The sequence below is a fragment of the Coenobita brevimanus genome, chromosome 93, assembly GCF_032717465.1.
Source record: "Coenobita brevimanus isolate Jiangsu-jjx chromosome 93, ASM3271746v2, whole genome shotgun sequence".
Classification (NCBI taxonomy): Eukaryota; Metazoa; Arthropoda; class Malacostraca; order Decapoda; family Coenobitidae; genus Coenobita; species Coenobita brevimanus.
Window position 1 is genome coordinate 10,165,321 of NC_137046.1, and position 17,500 is coordinate 10,182,820.

Sequence of the window (17,500 nt, forward strand, 5' to 3'; positions counted from 1 at the left end):
ATTTCTCCTGCGGTTAGTTTGCATACATATCTTCACGGTGAAGTTAAGTCTCTGCATATATATATATATATAGATAGATAGATAGATAGATAGATATAGATAGATAGATAGATAGACACAGATAGACAGATAGATTGATAGATATGAAGAGAGATAAATACATGTAGATTTTACTTGGTCACTTTGCACAACTGAAATTAAACATAAGCATGTAAACTGAATTTTATTCCTTACTTACCATAATGTATTTTTTCTATTTGTAGAGTAATGAATCATTAACACTGGTCATAACTTATTTAATCATGCACATTTCGAGATGACTCTCATCGTAACTCAGCCTTTCGTAGGGCAGTTTTTTTATCTGCTCCTTACCATAAAAAATTTGAATATGCAAATTTAAATAAAAACCCTGTTCATAAGTGTGAGTTCCCAACCGAAGCAAGTCAGTGTACGAACCATGCTATGGTTTCTTTGGCTTAAAATTAGATTTGATAAGACATCATATAAAGCAGACCAAGGCCGTTTGTACACATGATGTACGATTAGGGGTTGGAAGGACTGGTAACTACAATTCTTTTTTTTTTCCTTCCTTTCACAGAAACCCTGAGGCTATACCCACCCCCTCCCTTCGGGGAGCGGGTTTGCACCAAGCCATACAAGTAAGTTTGAACGCCATGTTATTATTTTATATGAATTTATTATAGTGATTTACTTATTCTGTGCATGGACATTCCCCACTTATTGTCCAGGGTCCATATATACTGTCTGAAAAATCAGTTTTGGATCGTAACTAAAATCCATTTTTTACAGGAAGAGCAGAGAAAGGAAACTGGAAAATCTCTGTATGTAGTTACTAGGAGCCAGTAATAGTGGCAGCATATCCAACTCAAAACTGGAAGACCGTTAGGTCGATCGATCCTCAGGCCAGTCAGACTATTGAACAAAACTCATTTCCCCATGTACCTGTTAATGTAGCAATGTGTCACTCTGCCGCAGGGATCATCCCGTAACTTGGGCTTTGAGACTGTGGTAAGTTATTCATCAACTACCCTGGGATACAAAGCCACTGTATCTTCCAAGTTACCAAAGTTATCTTCCCTATGTGTTTCCGAAAATAATTTTTACCTACAAACCCCCAAAAGGTACAGAATACAAAAGAAAGTAAACATCAAAAAACATAATAGACCTTTCGAGGCTGTTTGTTACAGAGAAAATATGACTACGATATCTAATTAGGTGAAAATAAAGACAGCAAAACAGGATGGCTCCCCACCCCTCCACTGATCGAACCTTCTATGCCAAGCTAGCAAGAAAAGTGAGGAAGACAACCATGAAAGTTAGAAAGACTTCCATGGAAATATCATGGGAGATTGAACAGGAAAAATATCTACACTATCATATCTGCAAGGAAAAATTAATTACGAGCAAGCGAGTAAAGCCAGCAAGAGAAGTTTACTGTCAGTGTGGCAGCGGAGAGTTATAATGAGCTGCCTGACCCGGTCCGCTCGACCGTCATGCTTTTCAGAGGCTAAAAATGTTTTAACTAATGAACCAGAGGAGTATTTTTTTTTTTTTCTAGATGCTAGGTCAATCATTTCAGTTTTTTTTTTTATGATTCGCAAAATCATCATTGCACAATTACAATGTGAAATTTGCAATAATATATATTTTCTTCAACGATTTTGTCCAGAAATAATTTCATATTTTATTTTTCAAGTGTTTCTCAGTGAATAAAATTTTTAGTCTACCATTATGATACCCATGTCAAAGGACGCAGCAAAGGCTGACGTTTCACGTGGATGCCTGATAAATGTGATAAAACGACAATTAAAAACCATTTTGACGAGATGTCAAAACCGCAGAGTAGTGCTAACTTTCCACTCTTCTGTTATAATTAGAACCGAAGAAACTGGGTTTTTAAAAATGTCATTGAGAACCACTTCTTTTCCTGGCTTGGTTATGTGTGTTTTCGCTGTTCATAGTTCAGTTTTTCTATTCAAACCCAGAAACTTATCAAACCGACTTTTAAGAGCTACCACTGTATTAAATTGCAGTCTGTCACATTCAAGGCAATTTATTTCATATACTGACAACTGTGTTGAAGAAACAGTGTTTTCCTTCATTTGACTGGAAACATTTGCTTATTATTTCATACCCATAGCTTCTACTGAAGTGTAAAAGGACCTGTTTCATATGAAGTACTTATCAGCCACCATAGTGTGATGCCCTTTAAATATTTTATATACCTGAATCAGATCTACTTGTAACTTGCACCTTGATAAGTTTAACCCGCGCGGCGTCCCGGGGACGTACTTCCACGTCCTCACGTTTTGTCACAGCTAATCCCTGGGACGTACTTCAACGTCCTGCAATTGCAAGGTTCATAATTTCCACAATTTTCAATTTTCGCGAGTCATTTTTGGTACGTATACACGTGACACCTTCCTCTACAAGATGCCAGGCAGAAACAATGCCTTACCCAGCATGACCTCCCCCCCCGCATTCCATTGTCTCAGCAATTCACCTGTTATCAGTGACCTGGCCAGTATAGCCATGTCATGCCACGGTACGAAATTCAGGGCCAGAGTGATTCCCCAATCAATGACAATGTGGCGGACAAACTTTACATAGCATTAGAGGAAGAAATAGTTAGAAATGATGATCAGGTAATGTGGCAAAAAAAGGTCAGGTATTAGTGAGTGAAACAATGCTTATAATGCCTATATTACTGCTTGAAAACCAATATACTCTTGTACTACATATAAATTCGTAACAGTAAATAAATAAATACCGTTTATGAGTGGTGTGAAATAGTTATCCTCCCATAGAACTCGTTTTCCTTGGTGCCAGCCTGATAGAAAACCCAGTAAGGTAAGGAGGCTCTCCTACCTGTAATGAGTATTTTAAACCTCAGGTGAGCGATTTCTCTATGAATTTTCGATGTTTCTCACCAAAACGAAAGTTTTAGCAAAAAAAAAAAAAGGGTCGAAAAATGGTCGGGATTGGGGGGTACCAGTGGTCAAAAAGTGGTTGGGACAGGGCGGGTTAAGAGCTTCATCTCTTTGAAATGTTCCTAATAATGTTTGTCGTTTGGGTATCATATCTGTTTCTCTTCGTTGGACTTTCTCTAATTTATCACTGTCTCCCTTGTAATATGGTGACCAGAACTGAGTACAGTAATCTACAGTAGATGGAGACGAATAATGAACTGTATAAGGTAAGGATAACACTCTTCAATTTGAATCTGAATCAATCAAGTTTGTTAGCTTATTTTAATGCTTCTAGGCACTGTCGACTTGGTTTTAAATAGTTTATTATACTTATTTCTTAATACTTTTTTTTCATTCAAGAGCCTATTATTACTGAGCGTATAGCTACTTTTTATTTACTCTCAATATTTAAGACTTTGCATTTATCTGCATTAAATTTCATGTTTGCGCTCAGTTGAACCATTTATCAAGATCTCCTTGCATCATCAGTCTTTCTTCGAGGATGTTTCTTCTTTTACCAATCATAGAATCATCAGCAAATCTGGATATTTTACAACATGAACCATCTTCTGTATGACTGATATAAATTAGAAACAGTATATATTATATGCCAGGCTTTAGTACTTTTAGTAATTACAGACGAAGCAAAATGGGAGGTGGAGTATTGCTATATATTAAAACAAAGATTATTCCAGTACTTATTTCAAAATAATCCATTGTTGTATTATTGACTATGTGTTCAGCTCAAAAATGAATCATAAGATAAGATAACATTTGTATACTCTATCATCCACCAGCTAGGTCATGGAACACTAACAATCCATTATATGAACAATTGCAGAAGTATGTTCCATCCAGAACATTATAATTTTGGGAGATTTTAATTTAATTGTAACAAGATCAAGCGATTCCTTAACCCGAAGCTTCCTGTCAGTGAATATATACATTGCAATGTTTTGTCACGGTGCCTCCTGAAGACGTGTTTACACGTTTTGCAATCGCAAGGTCCGTCATTTGCACATTTTTCAAGTTTCGTGGGTGATTTTTAGTAGGCATATGTGGTAGACATTCCTCTACCCGCCGCCAGGTGGTGACACTAGCTGGACCCACGTTATCCCCCTCCCACACTCCGTTTCCTCGGCAACTCACCTGTTAGCAGTGACCAGGTCAGTAAGGACATGTCACGCTATGGTGTCTCCTCCGACGATGAAATTTGAGGCAAAAGTGATTCCCGATGTGGAGGACAAATATTACGTGGCATTAGAGGAAGAAACAACGAGCAGATGTGATGATGAGGTAATGTCGTCAAGGAAGGTGTGGTATGTTGATGTGTTTGGTGAATGAAACAATGCATATATCACTTATATTATTGTGTGAACACCCATATAATCTTGTCCTACATATATATTTGTACCAAATAAATAAATATCTACCTATTCTGAGTGGTTTGGAGTAGTTACCCCTCCCATAGAAAACGTCTTCTCTGGAGCACGGCTCCAGAGACCACGGTACCAAGTGAGGGGTACGTCTCCTGTACAGGGCACTTCTAAGCTTAGGTGAGCACTTTCTCTCAAAATTTTCGATGTTTCTCATAAAAAGTGGTGGTTTTAGCCAAAAAAAAAAAAAAAAAATCTGCCGGGATTGGGGGTGGGGTCATTGGTGAAAAATCTGCCAGGATGCGACGGGTTAAACATCTAACACAGGGCTTGACTTGTACAAAATCTTGTTGCAGTATTCATAACATCAGTTTTTGAGCACAGAAAGGATGGAAGTACTGTCTTAGATCTCGTACTGGCTACATAAGAAAAGCTAGTTCGAACTGTCATCGCAAGTAATGAACTTAGTATTAGTGATCACTGCAGAGTCACACTTATCATTATCTTCTGTAAAAAGAGCTTTATGTCAGGTTACGGGAAAGCATTAGATTCAGAACGAGAATAAAAAACTTTCAAAACCTGAAGAAAATTATGCATAATTGTGACAGGAAACCACATCATGCATGGAGAATGTCTTCAGAAAGTCTAAATAAAACTGTCAAATAATGTGTACCTGTGCGCAATAGGCAGCCTGTAAAAAGTTCTAAGCCAAAATGGTAGAGTGGCAATATTAAGAAATTTTTTCATCAAAGAAACTTGCTCGTTGGGTCTGGTTAGTACTTGGATGGGTGACTGCCTGGGAACACCAGATGCTGCTGGCATCCCTACGTGTCAAGTGGGGTTGGTGGAGGATTAGTGCCCTTCCCTGTAAAACAATTAACTCTAAGCCCTTGGTCACCCCGTTTGGGATACATGGCGTCTGGCAATGAATGAATGAATGAAATGAAACTTGCGCATCAAAAATTTACATATGAGAGGTGTGAATCAGGAGAGCAAGAGGGTGGAAGTGGTCAGTGTGTTCAAGAGTGCGAGATATGCCGTGATGGCATTGTGTGGGACAAAGATGAAAAGGTGTGAGATGCAGGAATGGGAGGGTGAGAAATGTGTAAGATCGGGCATGAATGGGTGAGGGTGATGCAAGGAAGGAGTTGCTTTGTTGATGAATGAGGTGTGGCTGAGTGGAATGAGAGGTTACAAATGTGTCAGCTCGATGTCTATTTATGTCAAGATGAAGTTCGAGAAGGTGGAAGTGGTGGTGATTGTAGCGTATGGATCATGTGAGGACAGGAATGAGAGAGAGAAAGACAGATTTTGGGATGAGCTGCATCAACCAGTGGAAGAAGTGCCTAGGAGCTATAAAGTGATCATAATGGGCGATATGGATAGAAGGGTAGGCACTGGTCCTCAAGAAAACATAATGGGTTGTAAAGGAGTACCAGCAGAAAATGATAATGGGAAGCAACTGAAGGATATGTGCCAGGAAAGGAGGTTGTGCATTTTTGTACCTCGTATTTCAAACACAAAGACGCACATAAATATACATGATATAGAGGGAACCGGGAATGTGTTGAAAAAAGCGTGATTGAGGTCGATGCTGGGAATGGTTGATGATACGAGGGCCGCGAGAGGACGATGTAGGTCTGTCAGGTCATATGATTGAGGTATAGAAGATCAAGTAGAGAGAAGTGAGGTGGACCAGGAGAGATATGAGCAGTCAGGGAGAGAGACCGAAAGTCAAGCTGAGGATCAAAGAAATGGCAGATGAATACAGGACCAAAGTAGGGGAGGAGTTAGAATCAGTGAATTGGAATGAAGTTGATCTGGACAGCCTGTGGAATGCATATAGGGATTGCTTAGTTAGAAATGCTAAAGCGGTGTGTGTTGTGGCAAGAGTAACAACAAAGAGGAAAGGCACAGCATGATGGAATGAAGAGGTTAAGAGAACATTGGAGGAAAAGAGGAAGAATTGACCAGAGTGGTTGCGGGACAGGGGTTCAATTGAAATAAGAACTGAATATATTGAGAGCAAGAAGCACGTAAAGAGACTAGTGAAGAGGAAAAAGAATGAGGTAAATGAAGATCTAGGAACAAAATTGAATTCAAACTACTCTGAAAATAGGAAGTTATTCTGGAAAGAGGTGCGGAAATGTAGAAGTGAAAGCGAAAAGAAATGTGAAGGTGTGAAGGATGTAGGTGGTAGATTATTAACCCATGGGGATGAAATAAGGACCAAATGGAAAATATATTTTGAAAGCCTAATGAATAGGAATAGAGAGAGCAGAGCCACCGTAAACATGATTTATTTGGGGGATGTGCAGAGAAGGAATGCAGTGCCAGGAAACGTGACACTCGCACAGGTGAAGAGCGCTGTGAAACGGCTGAAAAATGGGAAAGCAGCTGGGGTTCATGAGGTATAGGCAGAGATTATTTAATATAGTGGAGAGAGCAGAATGAAGTGCTTGTTGGAAACATGTAAGAAGGCATGGATGAGTGAAACTGTGCCAGCAGACAGGAAAAATGCTGTGATTGTACCCCTGTACAAAAATAAAGGAGAGGTAAGTGAGTGCAAGAATTATCGTGGCATAAGTTTATTGCTTGTGGTAAGGAAGGTATATGGAAGAATTATTATCGGGAAAGTAAGAGAGATATAAGAAGTCCTAGTGAGTGATAAACAGGGAGGCTTTAGGAGTGGCAAAGGATGTGTAGATCATTTATTTCCATAGAGACAGATAGTTGAGAAGGCTTGTGAGAAGGTCCATAAGGTGATTATGGCATTCGTGGCTCCGGAAAAAGCATACAACAAAGTAGGCAAAGGACTGCGGAAGGTGTTGCGCATGTACGCTGTAGATGGTATGCTGCTAGGTGCCGTCAAGAGTTTTTATGGTGGTAGTGAAGCATGTGTAAGGGTTAATGGGCATCTAAGTGAATGCTTCATGATCGGAGTGGGCGTGGAACAAGGTTGTGTAATCTCCCCATGGTTATTCAGTAAATATATGGATGGGGTAATGAGAGAAGTAAAAACACGAGTAATGGAGAGGGGCATGGCGTTGATAATTAATGTTGATGGATGAACTATATCAATTTTGTTGTATGGTTATGGTGTAGTACTACTTGCAAATACCAGACAAGAACTTGGCAGTTTAGTGCAGTGTTTTGCTGATGTCTGTGAGCGTCGTGCCTTGAGAGTAAATGTAGAAAAGAGTAAAGTGATAGTTATTGAGAGAGAAGGTGACTCCCAGTGCGATGTTACAGTGAATGGAGAGAGACTGGAATTGGTGAGAGAGTTCATATACTTGGGTACAGTGATTGAAAAGAGAGGAAAATATGTAAAGGAAGTGGAAAGTAGAGTGATACAAGGAACGAAAGTAGCTGGTACAATGAAGGCCTTGAAACAGAGTCTTCAGTGTTGTAGCTGCATGAGCCTTATATGTAGGAGTGTTAGTGCCACCGTTAACATGAAAATGAAAAGTCATAAGGGAGCGCAGTGGAGATGCGACTAATGAGGAATGTGCGTGGAGTACTGAGAGTGGATGGGATACGAAATAGTATGATACATGAAAGATGTTGAGTGAAGAAGTCTGTGGACACCAGAATCGAAGAGAGTGTATTGAGATGGTATGGTCACGTGCAGAGAATGGATAACAATATAGTGGTGAAAAAGGTACATCTGAGCGAATTAGAAGGAGGAGGGAGGCGAGGTAGGCCAAGGAGAAAGTGGAGGGATATGGTGGATGAGTATATGAGGAAGAGAGGTTTGGAAGTTGGTGAGGCTAGGGGACGGACAAGAGATCGAATTGGCTGGATGAATATTGTGAGGAGAAGGGCATGATCAAGGATTTGGCACCCCTTTATAACGTGACAGCCTCTAGATTGACTCTGTCGGATACGTTTATGTGAAGTTACAGAACATGGTGCATGTTTATGGCGTATCAGATAGAGCCAGATTCCGGGGGCTTGAATGGTGAGCGAATAGAAACGTGGCCCACTGGACTGGGCAAATTTGGGCTCTCTAGACAATGCTACACATCACCCTGCCCTTGGGCGGAAAAAGAGGTCCGGATGATGACGATGATGATGATGATATATATATATATATATATATATATATATATATATATATATATATATATATATATGTGTGTGTGTGTGTGTGTGTGTGTGTGTGTGTGTGTGTGTGTGTGTATAATTCATCATAAACATCATCCGGACCTCCTTTCCCACCCAAGGGCAGGGTGAGGAGTAGCAATGTCCAAACAGCCCAAATCTGCCCAATCCAATGGGCCACGTTTCCATTTACTCATCATTCAAGCCCCCGGAATCCTGGCTCTATCGGATATGCCCAAAACATTCACCACGTTCTGTAGATTCACATAAATGTATCAAATTGAGTCAATCCAGACACTGCCACGTTAAAAAGGGGTGCCAAAATCTCTGATAATGCACTTCTCCTCACAACATTCATCCAGCTCGATCTCTTGTCAGTTCCCTAGCCTTACCAACTTCCAAACCTTTCTTCTTCACACACTCATCCACAATATCTCTCCACCTTCTCCTTGGCCTACCTCGCCTCCTTCCTCCTTCAAATTCGCTCAGATATACCTTTTTCACCACTCTATTATTATCCATTCTCTCCACACGACCATACCATCTCAGTACACTCTCTTCGATTCTGATGTCCACAGGCTTCCTCACTCCACTTATTTCACGAATCATATTATATCTTATCCTATCCACCCTCTGTACACGATTTACATTCCTCAGTAGTCCCATCTCCACTACTCTTACTCTTGACTTCTCATCTTCATGCCACACCATAGTCTAACATCAATATGTTAAAGTTGGCAACAACACTCCCTCATGTAAGCCTCGTGCAACTTCAACACTCAAGCCTCTGTTTCTTATCAAGGCCTTCATTGCACCAGCTACTTTTCTTCCTTGCATCTCTCTACTTTCCACTTCCTTTGCACATTTTTCTCTCTTTTCTATCACTGTACCCTGGTATTTGAACTCTCTCACCAATTCCAGTCTCTCTCCATTCACTGTAATATTACACTGGGAGTCACCTTCTCTCTCAATAACCATCACTTTACTCTTTTCTACATTTACTCTCAGGGCACGACGCTCACAGACATCAGCAAAACTCTGCAATAGCCTGCCAAGTTCTTGTCCGGTACTTGCAAGCAGTACTGCATCATCAGCATACAACAAATTTGAGATATTCCATCCATCACCATTCATTACCAATGCCATCCCTCTCTCCATTATTCGTGTTTTCACTTCTCTCATCACCCCATCCATATATACATTGAACAACCGTGGGGACATCACACAACCTTGTCGCACGCCCACACTGATTGTGAACCTTTCACTTAGATGCCCATTAAGCCTAACACATGCTTCACTACCATCATAAAAACTCTTGACGGCACATAACAGCTTACCCTCTACACCGTACATGCGCAAAACTTTCCACAATCCTTCTCTGTCCACTTTGTCATATGCTTTTTCCAGATCCATGAATGCCATAAACACCTTATGGTCCTTCTCACAAGCCTTCTCTACTATCTGTCTCACTGCAAGTATTTGGTCCACACATCCTCTGCCACTCCTAAAGCCACCGTGTTCATCACTCACTAGGACTTCTAATATCTCTCTTACTTTCTCTATAATAATTATTCCATATACCTTCCCTACCACACTCAGTAAGTTTATGCCACGATAATTCTTACACTCACTTCGTTCACCTTTATTTTTGTACAGGGGTACAATCACATCCTTTTTCCACTCTGCAGGCACAGTTTCACTCATCCATGCCTTCTTACATATCTCCAACAAGCACTTCATTCCATTCTCTCCACTACATTTAAGCATCTTTGTATACACCTCATTAACCCCAGCTGCTTTTCCATTTTTCATCCGCTTCACGGCACTCTTCACCTGTGCGAGTGTCACGTCTCCTGGCACTGCATTCCTTCTCTGCACCCCCCCCCCCCTTAAAACCAATCATGTTTACAGCTGCTCTACTCTCTCTATCCCCATTCATCAGGCTTTCAAAATATTCTTTCCATCTGGTCCTTACTTCATCTCCATGGGTTAATAATCTGCCACCTGCATCCTTCACACCATCCCATTTCTTACCGCTTTCACTTCTACATTTCGCACCTCTTTCCAGAAAAGCTTTCTATTTTCAGAGTAGTTCGCATTCATTTTTCTTCCTAGATCCTCATTTACCTCCTTCTTTTTCCTCTTCACTAGTCTCTTTACGTGCTTCTTGCTCTCAAAATATTCAGTTCTTATTTCAACTGAATCCCTATCCTGTAACTACTTTAGCCACTTCTTCCTCTTTTCCTCCACCGCTCTCTTTACCTCCTCGTCCCACCATGCCGTACCTTTCTTCTTTGTTGTTACTCTTGCCACACCACATACTGCTTTAGCATTCCTAACTAAGCAATCCCTATATGCATTCCACAGTCTGTCCAGATCCATTTCATGCCAATTCAGTGATTCTAACTCGTCCTCTACTTTGGTCCTGTATTCATCTGCCATTTCTTTGATCCTCAGCTTCTCAACTTTCAGTCTTTCTCCCTGACTGCTTCTCTCTCTCTCCTGATCCACCTCACTCCTTTCAGGTTGATCTTGCATACCACAATCATATGATCTGACAGACCTCCACATCGTCCTCTCACAGCCCTCGTATCAGCAACCATTCACATCATCGACCTCTCTATGAGCACGTAATCAATCAGGCTTCTTTCAACATGATCCCCGTTCCCTCTATACCATGTATATTTATGTGCATCTCTGTGTTTGAAATACGAGTTACAAATGCACAACCTCCTCTCCTGACACATATCCTATAGTCTTTTCCCATTATCATTTTCTCCTGGTACTCCATAGCAACCCATTATGTCATCCTCAGGACCAGTACCTACTCTACCATTCATATCCCCCATTACAATCACTTTGTAGCTCCGGGGCATTTCTCCCAGTACTTCACCCACCTCATCCCAAAACCTGTCTTTCTCTCTCTCTCACTCCTGTCCTCACATGGTGCAAATGCTACAATCACTGCCACTTTCACCTTCTCAGACTTGAACTTGACATACATACTGTACATCTCGAGCTAACACATTTGTAGTCTCTCATTCCCCTCTGCCACACCTATATCATCAACAAAGCAACTCCTTCCTTGCATCTTCCTCGCCCATTCATTCCCGATCTTACACATTTCACACCCTCCCACTCCTCCACTTCGCACCCTTTCATCTTCGTTTCACACAATGCCATCACAGCATATCTCGCACTCGTGAACACATTCACCACTTCCACCCTCTTGCTCTCCTCATTCACACCTCTCACATTCCACATAGCCACGCGAGTCTGCCCATTTGGTTGGGGCCCTGGGTAGGTATTGGGCCCTCCGAAGCTCTCTGAAACAACTGCCATGATTAAGTAATTTTGGATAGGGGAATCTGGGGGACATTTAACCCTGCCAGAAACCCCGGTTATATGGTTACCACCCTGCGTAGAAAATGGTTTCCTGGGTACAGGAAACCATTTGGCTTGTCACTCAGTGTAGAGATCTTATGGCACCTCTACATTGAGTGAGTGGATGATGGGCGCCCCCACCTACCACACATATATATATATATATATATATATATATATATATATATATATATATATATATATATATATATATATATATATATATATATATATATGTGTGGTAGGTGGGAGCACTCACCATCCACTCACTCAATGTAGTGCTGCTCTCGGATGTCTGCCCTGTCCTCTCCTCCATCCTTCAAATTCCATCTTCTTCTATCTTTCTTTCCTTCATTCTTTCCTCGTCCTTCTGCCTATGGGTGACTTTACACTCCCTCTTCTGTCTTTCATTCCTTCATTCTTTCCTCTTTCTTCTGTCTATGGGTGACTCTACACTGTGTGACAAGCCAAATGGATTCCTGTACACCAGGAAACTATTTGCTTTGCTGGGTGGTAACCATATAATCAAATTTTGGCGCCTGGTGGTTTAGTGGGTAATTATTGTGCTCCAATCGGATTGAGCCGGTGAAGGTTTATATCCAAGGGATGGTTGGGGTTTATTGCTTACGTAATGCCACTCAGGGATGAGTGAAGTTGGTCACTCTCATCTTAAATGTCAGAACCAACTAGCCTAGCCCTGGGCTCCTACGCTCCTCATGGGGCAATATAGGATTGGATGATGGATGGCTGGATGGATATCTATCTATTTATCTATCTATCTATCTATCTATATATATACATACATATATATATATACAAATCTATCTATCTATCTATCTATATCTATCTATCTATCTATCTATCTATCTATCTATATATATATATATATATATATATATATATATCATAGTCTGGGTTTTATGTATCAAAATGTTTTTCCAATAATTTTTGGTGTTATTACACTCTCTTCTCTTTATCTTAGCCAGGATTTTTGTCCTTTTTGGAGCCTGTGTCATGTAGCTCACTGGCAGAGTAAGACAATATTATGACACTAGATACTTTTCATAGCACTTCTTCGTGACTAGCATCATATTCTAGTGTTAATCTATTGTTGCTCAGCATTCAAGTTGAATAGATGGCAATTTTAGGTGATGCTAGAGTAAATAGGGTAACACATGCATGTTAAAGACAACTCTAGTCTTGAACTCCAGCTATGTCAGACGATTTCATTCAGCTGAGAGTGAGTCAGCAGAGACTATGAGTGGTACCACTGGCACCCCATTAACCCGTTCATGGCCGGGAAAACTCTAGTGTTCTATTCCCTCTAACGTCAGTTCATTTGATTGGCTAGAGTGCCTGGGACAGAGGTGGTGCTAAGGCCAGGGGACTTGGTACAGTTTCCAATCTGGAGTCTCCACCACGACCCCCTCTACTGGCCCCAGCCTGACAAGTTCCGTCCAGATCGCTTCATGCCCGAGAACAAGGCCAACATCAAGCACTTCACCTTTATGCCCTTTGGACTGGGACCCAGGAACTGTCTTGGTAACGTCACATGTGTTTTTATACCTAACCTAACATAATCTATCCTAACCTAATCTGGTCAAGCTTGACCTAACCTAACACGGCTGCAAACATTATCAAGTATTTCACTCATCTACCCTTTGGAATGATACCCAGGAACTGTCTTCGTAACGTCATATGTGTTTTTCCTATTATGATTCCTAACCTAACGTAATCTAACAACCTAACCTGATCCAACATAAGCTACCTAAGATAGCTCTCCTAATCTAAAACCTAATGTAACCTACCGAAGCTAACCTTAGTTAACGTAAGCTAACCTACTTTGCAGTGAACAAGGTCAACGGCAAGCACTTGCTAACGTGGCATGTATTTTCGGCTCTCTGATAACCTAACATAATCTAACTTAACATATTCTGATCCACCTTAGACTGCCGTAACCTAACCTAAACGAAACAAACTTATCCCGAAACCTAACCTCACCAAACCTAACCGGGAAATAATGTCAACATGAAGCACATTTTACACACATGCCTTTTGGCATTGAACCTGGGCATTATATTGGTAACTTGCCACGGGTTTTTTGTATATTGGTACCTTAACTAACCTAACCTTACCAGAGCATAAACTCAATCTATCCTAACCAGTCCTGACTTAACGTTACCTAGCCTTAACTTATTTAACTTAAGCTAGCCTAATCAAATCTACAGCAAACAAGCTCATTATTAATTACTGGATACACGTATTCAGTTTTGAAATGTGAGCCAGAAACTGCACTGGTAAGGAGATATAAGTTTTTTTTCCTGATGCATAACATCACAGAATCTGAAAATAACCTAGTTTAACGTTGTTCAGCCTAACCTCACTTAATCTAGTTCAGTGTAACCTAACATAACCCAGTTCAGCATAACCTAATCTAGCCTTGTTCGGTCTAACCTAACTTAGTTCAGTCCAACCTAACCTAATCAAGTTCACCCTAACATAACATAACATTGTTCACCCTAACATATCTAATGTAACTAAACCTAACCTAATCTGGTTCAGCCTAAGTTGACCCAAACTTATCCTAATATCTACCAGCAAACAAAATCAAGACCGTCTCACACACATTTTTTTTTTTTTTAATAATGGGAAGCAAGAACTGCGCTGGTTCTCTGCCAGGAACAATCCCCATTAAACCTGAGTTCGATTCTCTGGCTGGCCAGACTATTGGAATTAATTTATTTCCTAAGCCTTTATTAATCCCGTACTGTATTTTTTAATACTTAATGATAGTAGCTAATTTCCATGCTATACAAGCCCACTTCATAGTTACTTTCAGAAATAGCTTTGTCATGTCATCTTTAGATCCGCTCACGCAATGGGATGGGCCTTTGTGTTTTGTCTGCGTTCTCTGCTGGTCATTTTGTCTATCTGTCTGGTTCTTGTCAAGATTATATTAGAAAAAAAAGAAACTATTGGATGAAATTGCACCAGATTTCTCATAATGACAGGACCATGAGCGGAGAAGATGATAATATTTGTTGGAAAAAGGTCATAGGTCACAGATCAAAGGCAAGGCCAACTCACAGTTTTGATACAACTGCAACCGACCTTGGTGAAAAAAATCATGGATGAGAAAGAGAAAAGTCATTCAACTTTGGAAACCCTAGGTCAAACATAAAGGTCATATGACAAAGTCAAATATTCGATCGTTTAACTCAAGCAGGTCGAATGTTTTGAGTCACTGTTTGTGAAAGGGGATATTGTTAAACAAGGATAAATTACTTTTGTTTTCAGAACAATAGAACAAAGGCAACGGTTAATGGTTACGGTCTGCATTCATTTTTCATTAATTATGAACCAATATTGGTGGATGGGTTTAAGGTTAGGTAAGGATTAATTAATTAAGCCTCCACCCACCTGTGGTGGAGGAGGCATTTAGTGATTGGTCTGTATGTGCGTGCGTGCATTCATGCGTGAATCCATGAGTGCTTGGGTCCATGCGTCTGTAACACTATTTTGGACGCGGTATCCCATGGACCCATTGATGGACTTCCAAACTTTTGTCAATGACGCAGATAGAGACAATGAACTGATAGGTCAGGTAGGTTAAGGGGTCAAAGGTCAGGGTCATTATGGGGTCAATTTAGTTTATCCTTGTAGGCGCGATATCTCCTGCATCTGTCAATACTTTTCTCAGTGATATAGTACGAAGGGACAACTAACTGATTAGATCAGCAAGGTCAAGGTCATATGGATGTGGGCACTATACCTCTTGAACCCCTTGACCGATTTTGACCAAACTTTTACCACTTATATAGTATGAAGAGATGACAAACTGATTAGGTCAGCAAGGTCAAGGTGTCAAAGGTCAAGGTCATATAGGTGTGCGTGCAATATTACCCGAACCCCCAGATGGATTTCAATGAAAATTTTGTCAGTGATCCAGTATGAAGGGACGATGAACTGATTAGGTCAGCAAGGTCAAGGGATCAAAGGTCAAGGTCACTGACGTGAGTCCAATATCTCCTGAACCCCATAATGGATTTAGAGCAATTTTTTTTTTTCAGTGATACAGAATTAAGGGATGGTAAAATGATTAGGATAGCTAGATCAAGGGGTCAAAGGTGAAGGTCATACTGTATGTATTTGACTTGATTTATGTTTGAGGGAGTGATATCTCCTGAACCCTTAGCTGGATTTCAATTAAACTTTTTGAATAATACAGTTTGAAAGAATGATGAACCTCATAAGTCAGCAAGGTCAAGGTCATGTGAGTCTGGGAGCGATATCCCCTGAACACGTCGACAGATTTCGGCCAAACATTTCAGTGATACGGTATGAAGGGACATTGAACTGATTAGGTCAGCAAGGACACAGCGTCAAGATCAAGGTCATATGGTAGTGGATGCGATATCACCTAAACCCCTCGATAGATTTCGACCAAGAATTTTGTGAGTGATACAGTATGAAGGGACAAAGAACTGATTAAGTCAGTTAGGTCAAGGGGTCAAAGGCTAAGGTCATAATTCATGGTCGACTTAGTTTATCCTTCTGGGTACGATATCTCTTGAACCCCTTAATGAATTTTGACAAACCTTTTGTCAGTGATACAGGATGACTGAACAAGGAACTGATTAGGTCAGCAAAATCAAGTAGTCACAGTTCAAGATCATATGGGTGTAGGGGTGACATCTCTTGAACCCCTTGACGGATTTCGACCAAACTTTTTTCAGTGATGCAGTATGAAAGGACGATCAACTGATTAGATTAGCAAGCTCACTGGATCAATGTCAAGGTCTTACTGGTGTGTTCATAATCTGCTGAACCGCTTGATGGATATTGCCCAATTTTTTTTCAGTGACGCAGTATGATAGGACAATGAACTATTTTTGTCAGCAATGTCAAGGGTCCATTTCTCCTGAACACATCAACGGATATTGAGGAAATAATTGCCAGTGATACGGTATGAAGGGATGATGAACTGTCTAGGTCAGCGTTGTCAATGGCATATACAGTATGTGTGGGTGTGATATCTCCTTAAACTTTTGATGGATTTAGACCAAACTTTTTTCATTGATAGAGTATCAAGAGGCAATGAATTGATTAGGTCAGCCGGGTCAAAGGGTCAAAGGTCAGTGTCACATAGGTGTATATGCGATATCTCCTCAATTCCTTGGAGGACTTTAACAAATCTTGTCAGTGATAAAGAATCAATGGAAGATGAACCGATCAAGTCAGCTAAGTTAAAAGGTCAAGGTCATATGGTGGGGGCAGTGGCTGAATTGGTAGAGAGGTGGCCTCCAGTCCTAACAAACCCAGGTTCGAATCCCTACTGGGACAGGGAACAGTTTATGAATTTGAATTTCATAAAGCAGACTTTATCGATTTACCAGATGATATGTCATAAAAAATACCCTTGCTAATACCAGTACCCAGCATGTATTCAATATGGATGGTGGGTGTCTCCGCCGAAGTGGTAACATGTGGAGGTGTATAGTATGTTGGAGAGTGTATAGTATGCCTTGAGAGCAGGCAATGAAGCCTATGCACAACAGAAACATATCTACTTGTGTATATGTATATATATATATATATATATATATATATATATATATATATATATATATATATATATATATATAT

The 17,500-nt window shown here is 40.5% G+C and overlaps 1 protein-coding gene across 1 annotated transcript in view; it reads left to right on the forward strand.

Moving 5' to 3' along the window:
- Positions 1-17,500, forward strand: part of LOC145412357 (cytochrome P450 3A11-like) — a 70,056-nt gene that overhangs the window by 46,782 nt on the left and 5,774 nt on the right. Inside the window, exons 6-7 of the mRNA XM_080282246.1 lie at positions 599-659; positions 13,206-13,396. Coding sequence (XP_080138372.1) covers positions 599-659; positions 13,206-13,396 — 252 coding nt within the window. The remainder of the gene's footprint in view (positions 1-598; positions 660-13,205; positions 13,397-17,500) is intronic.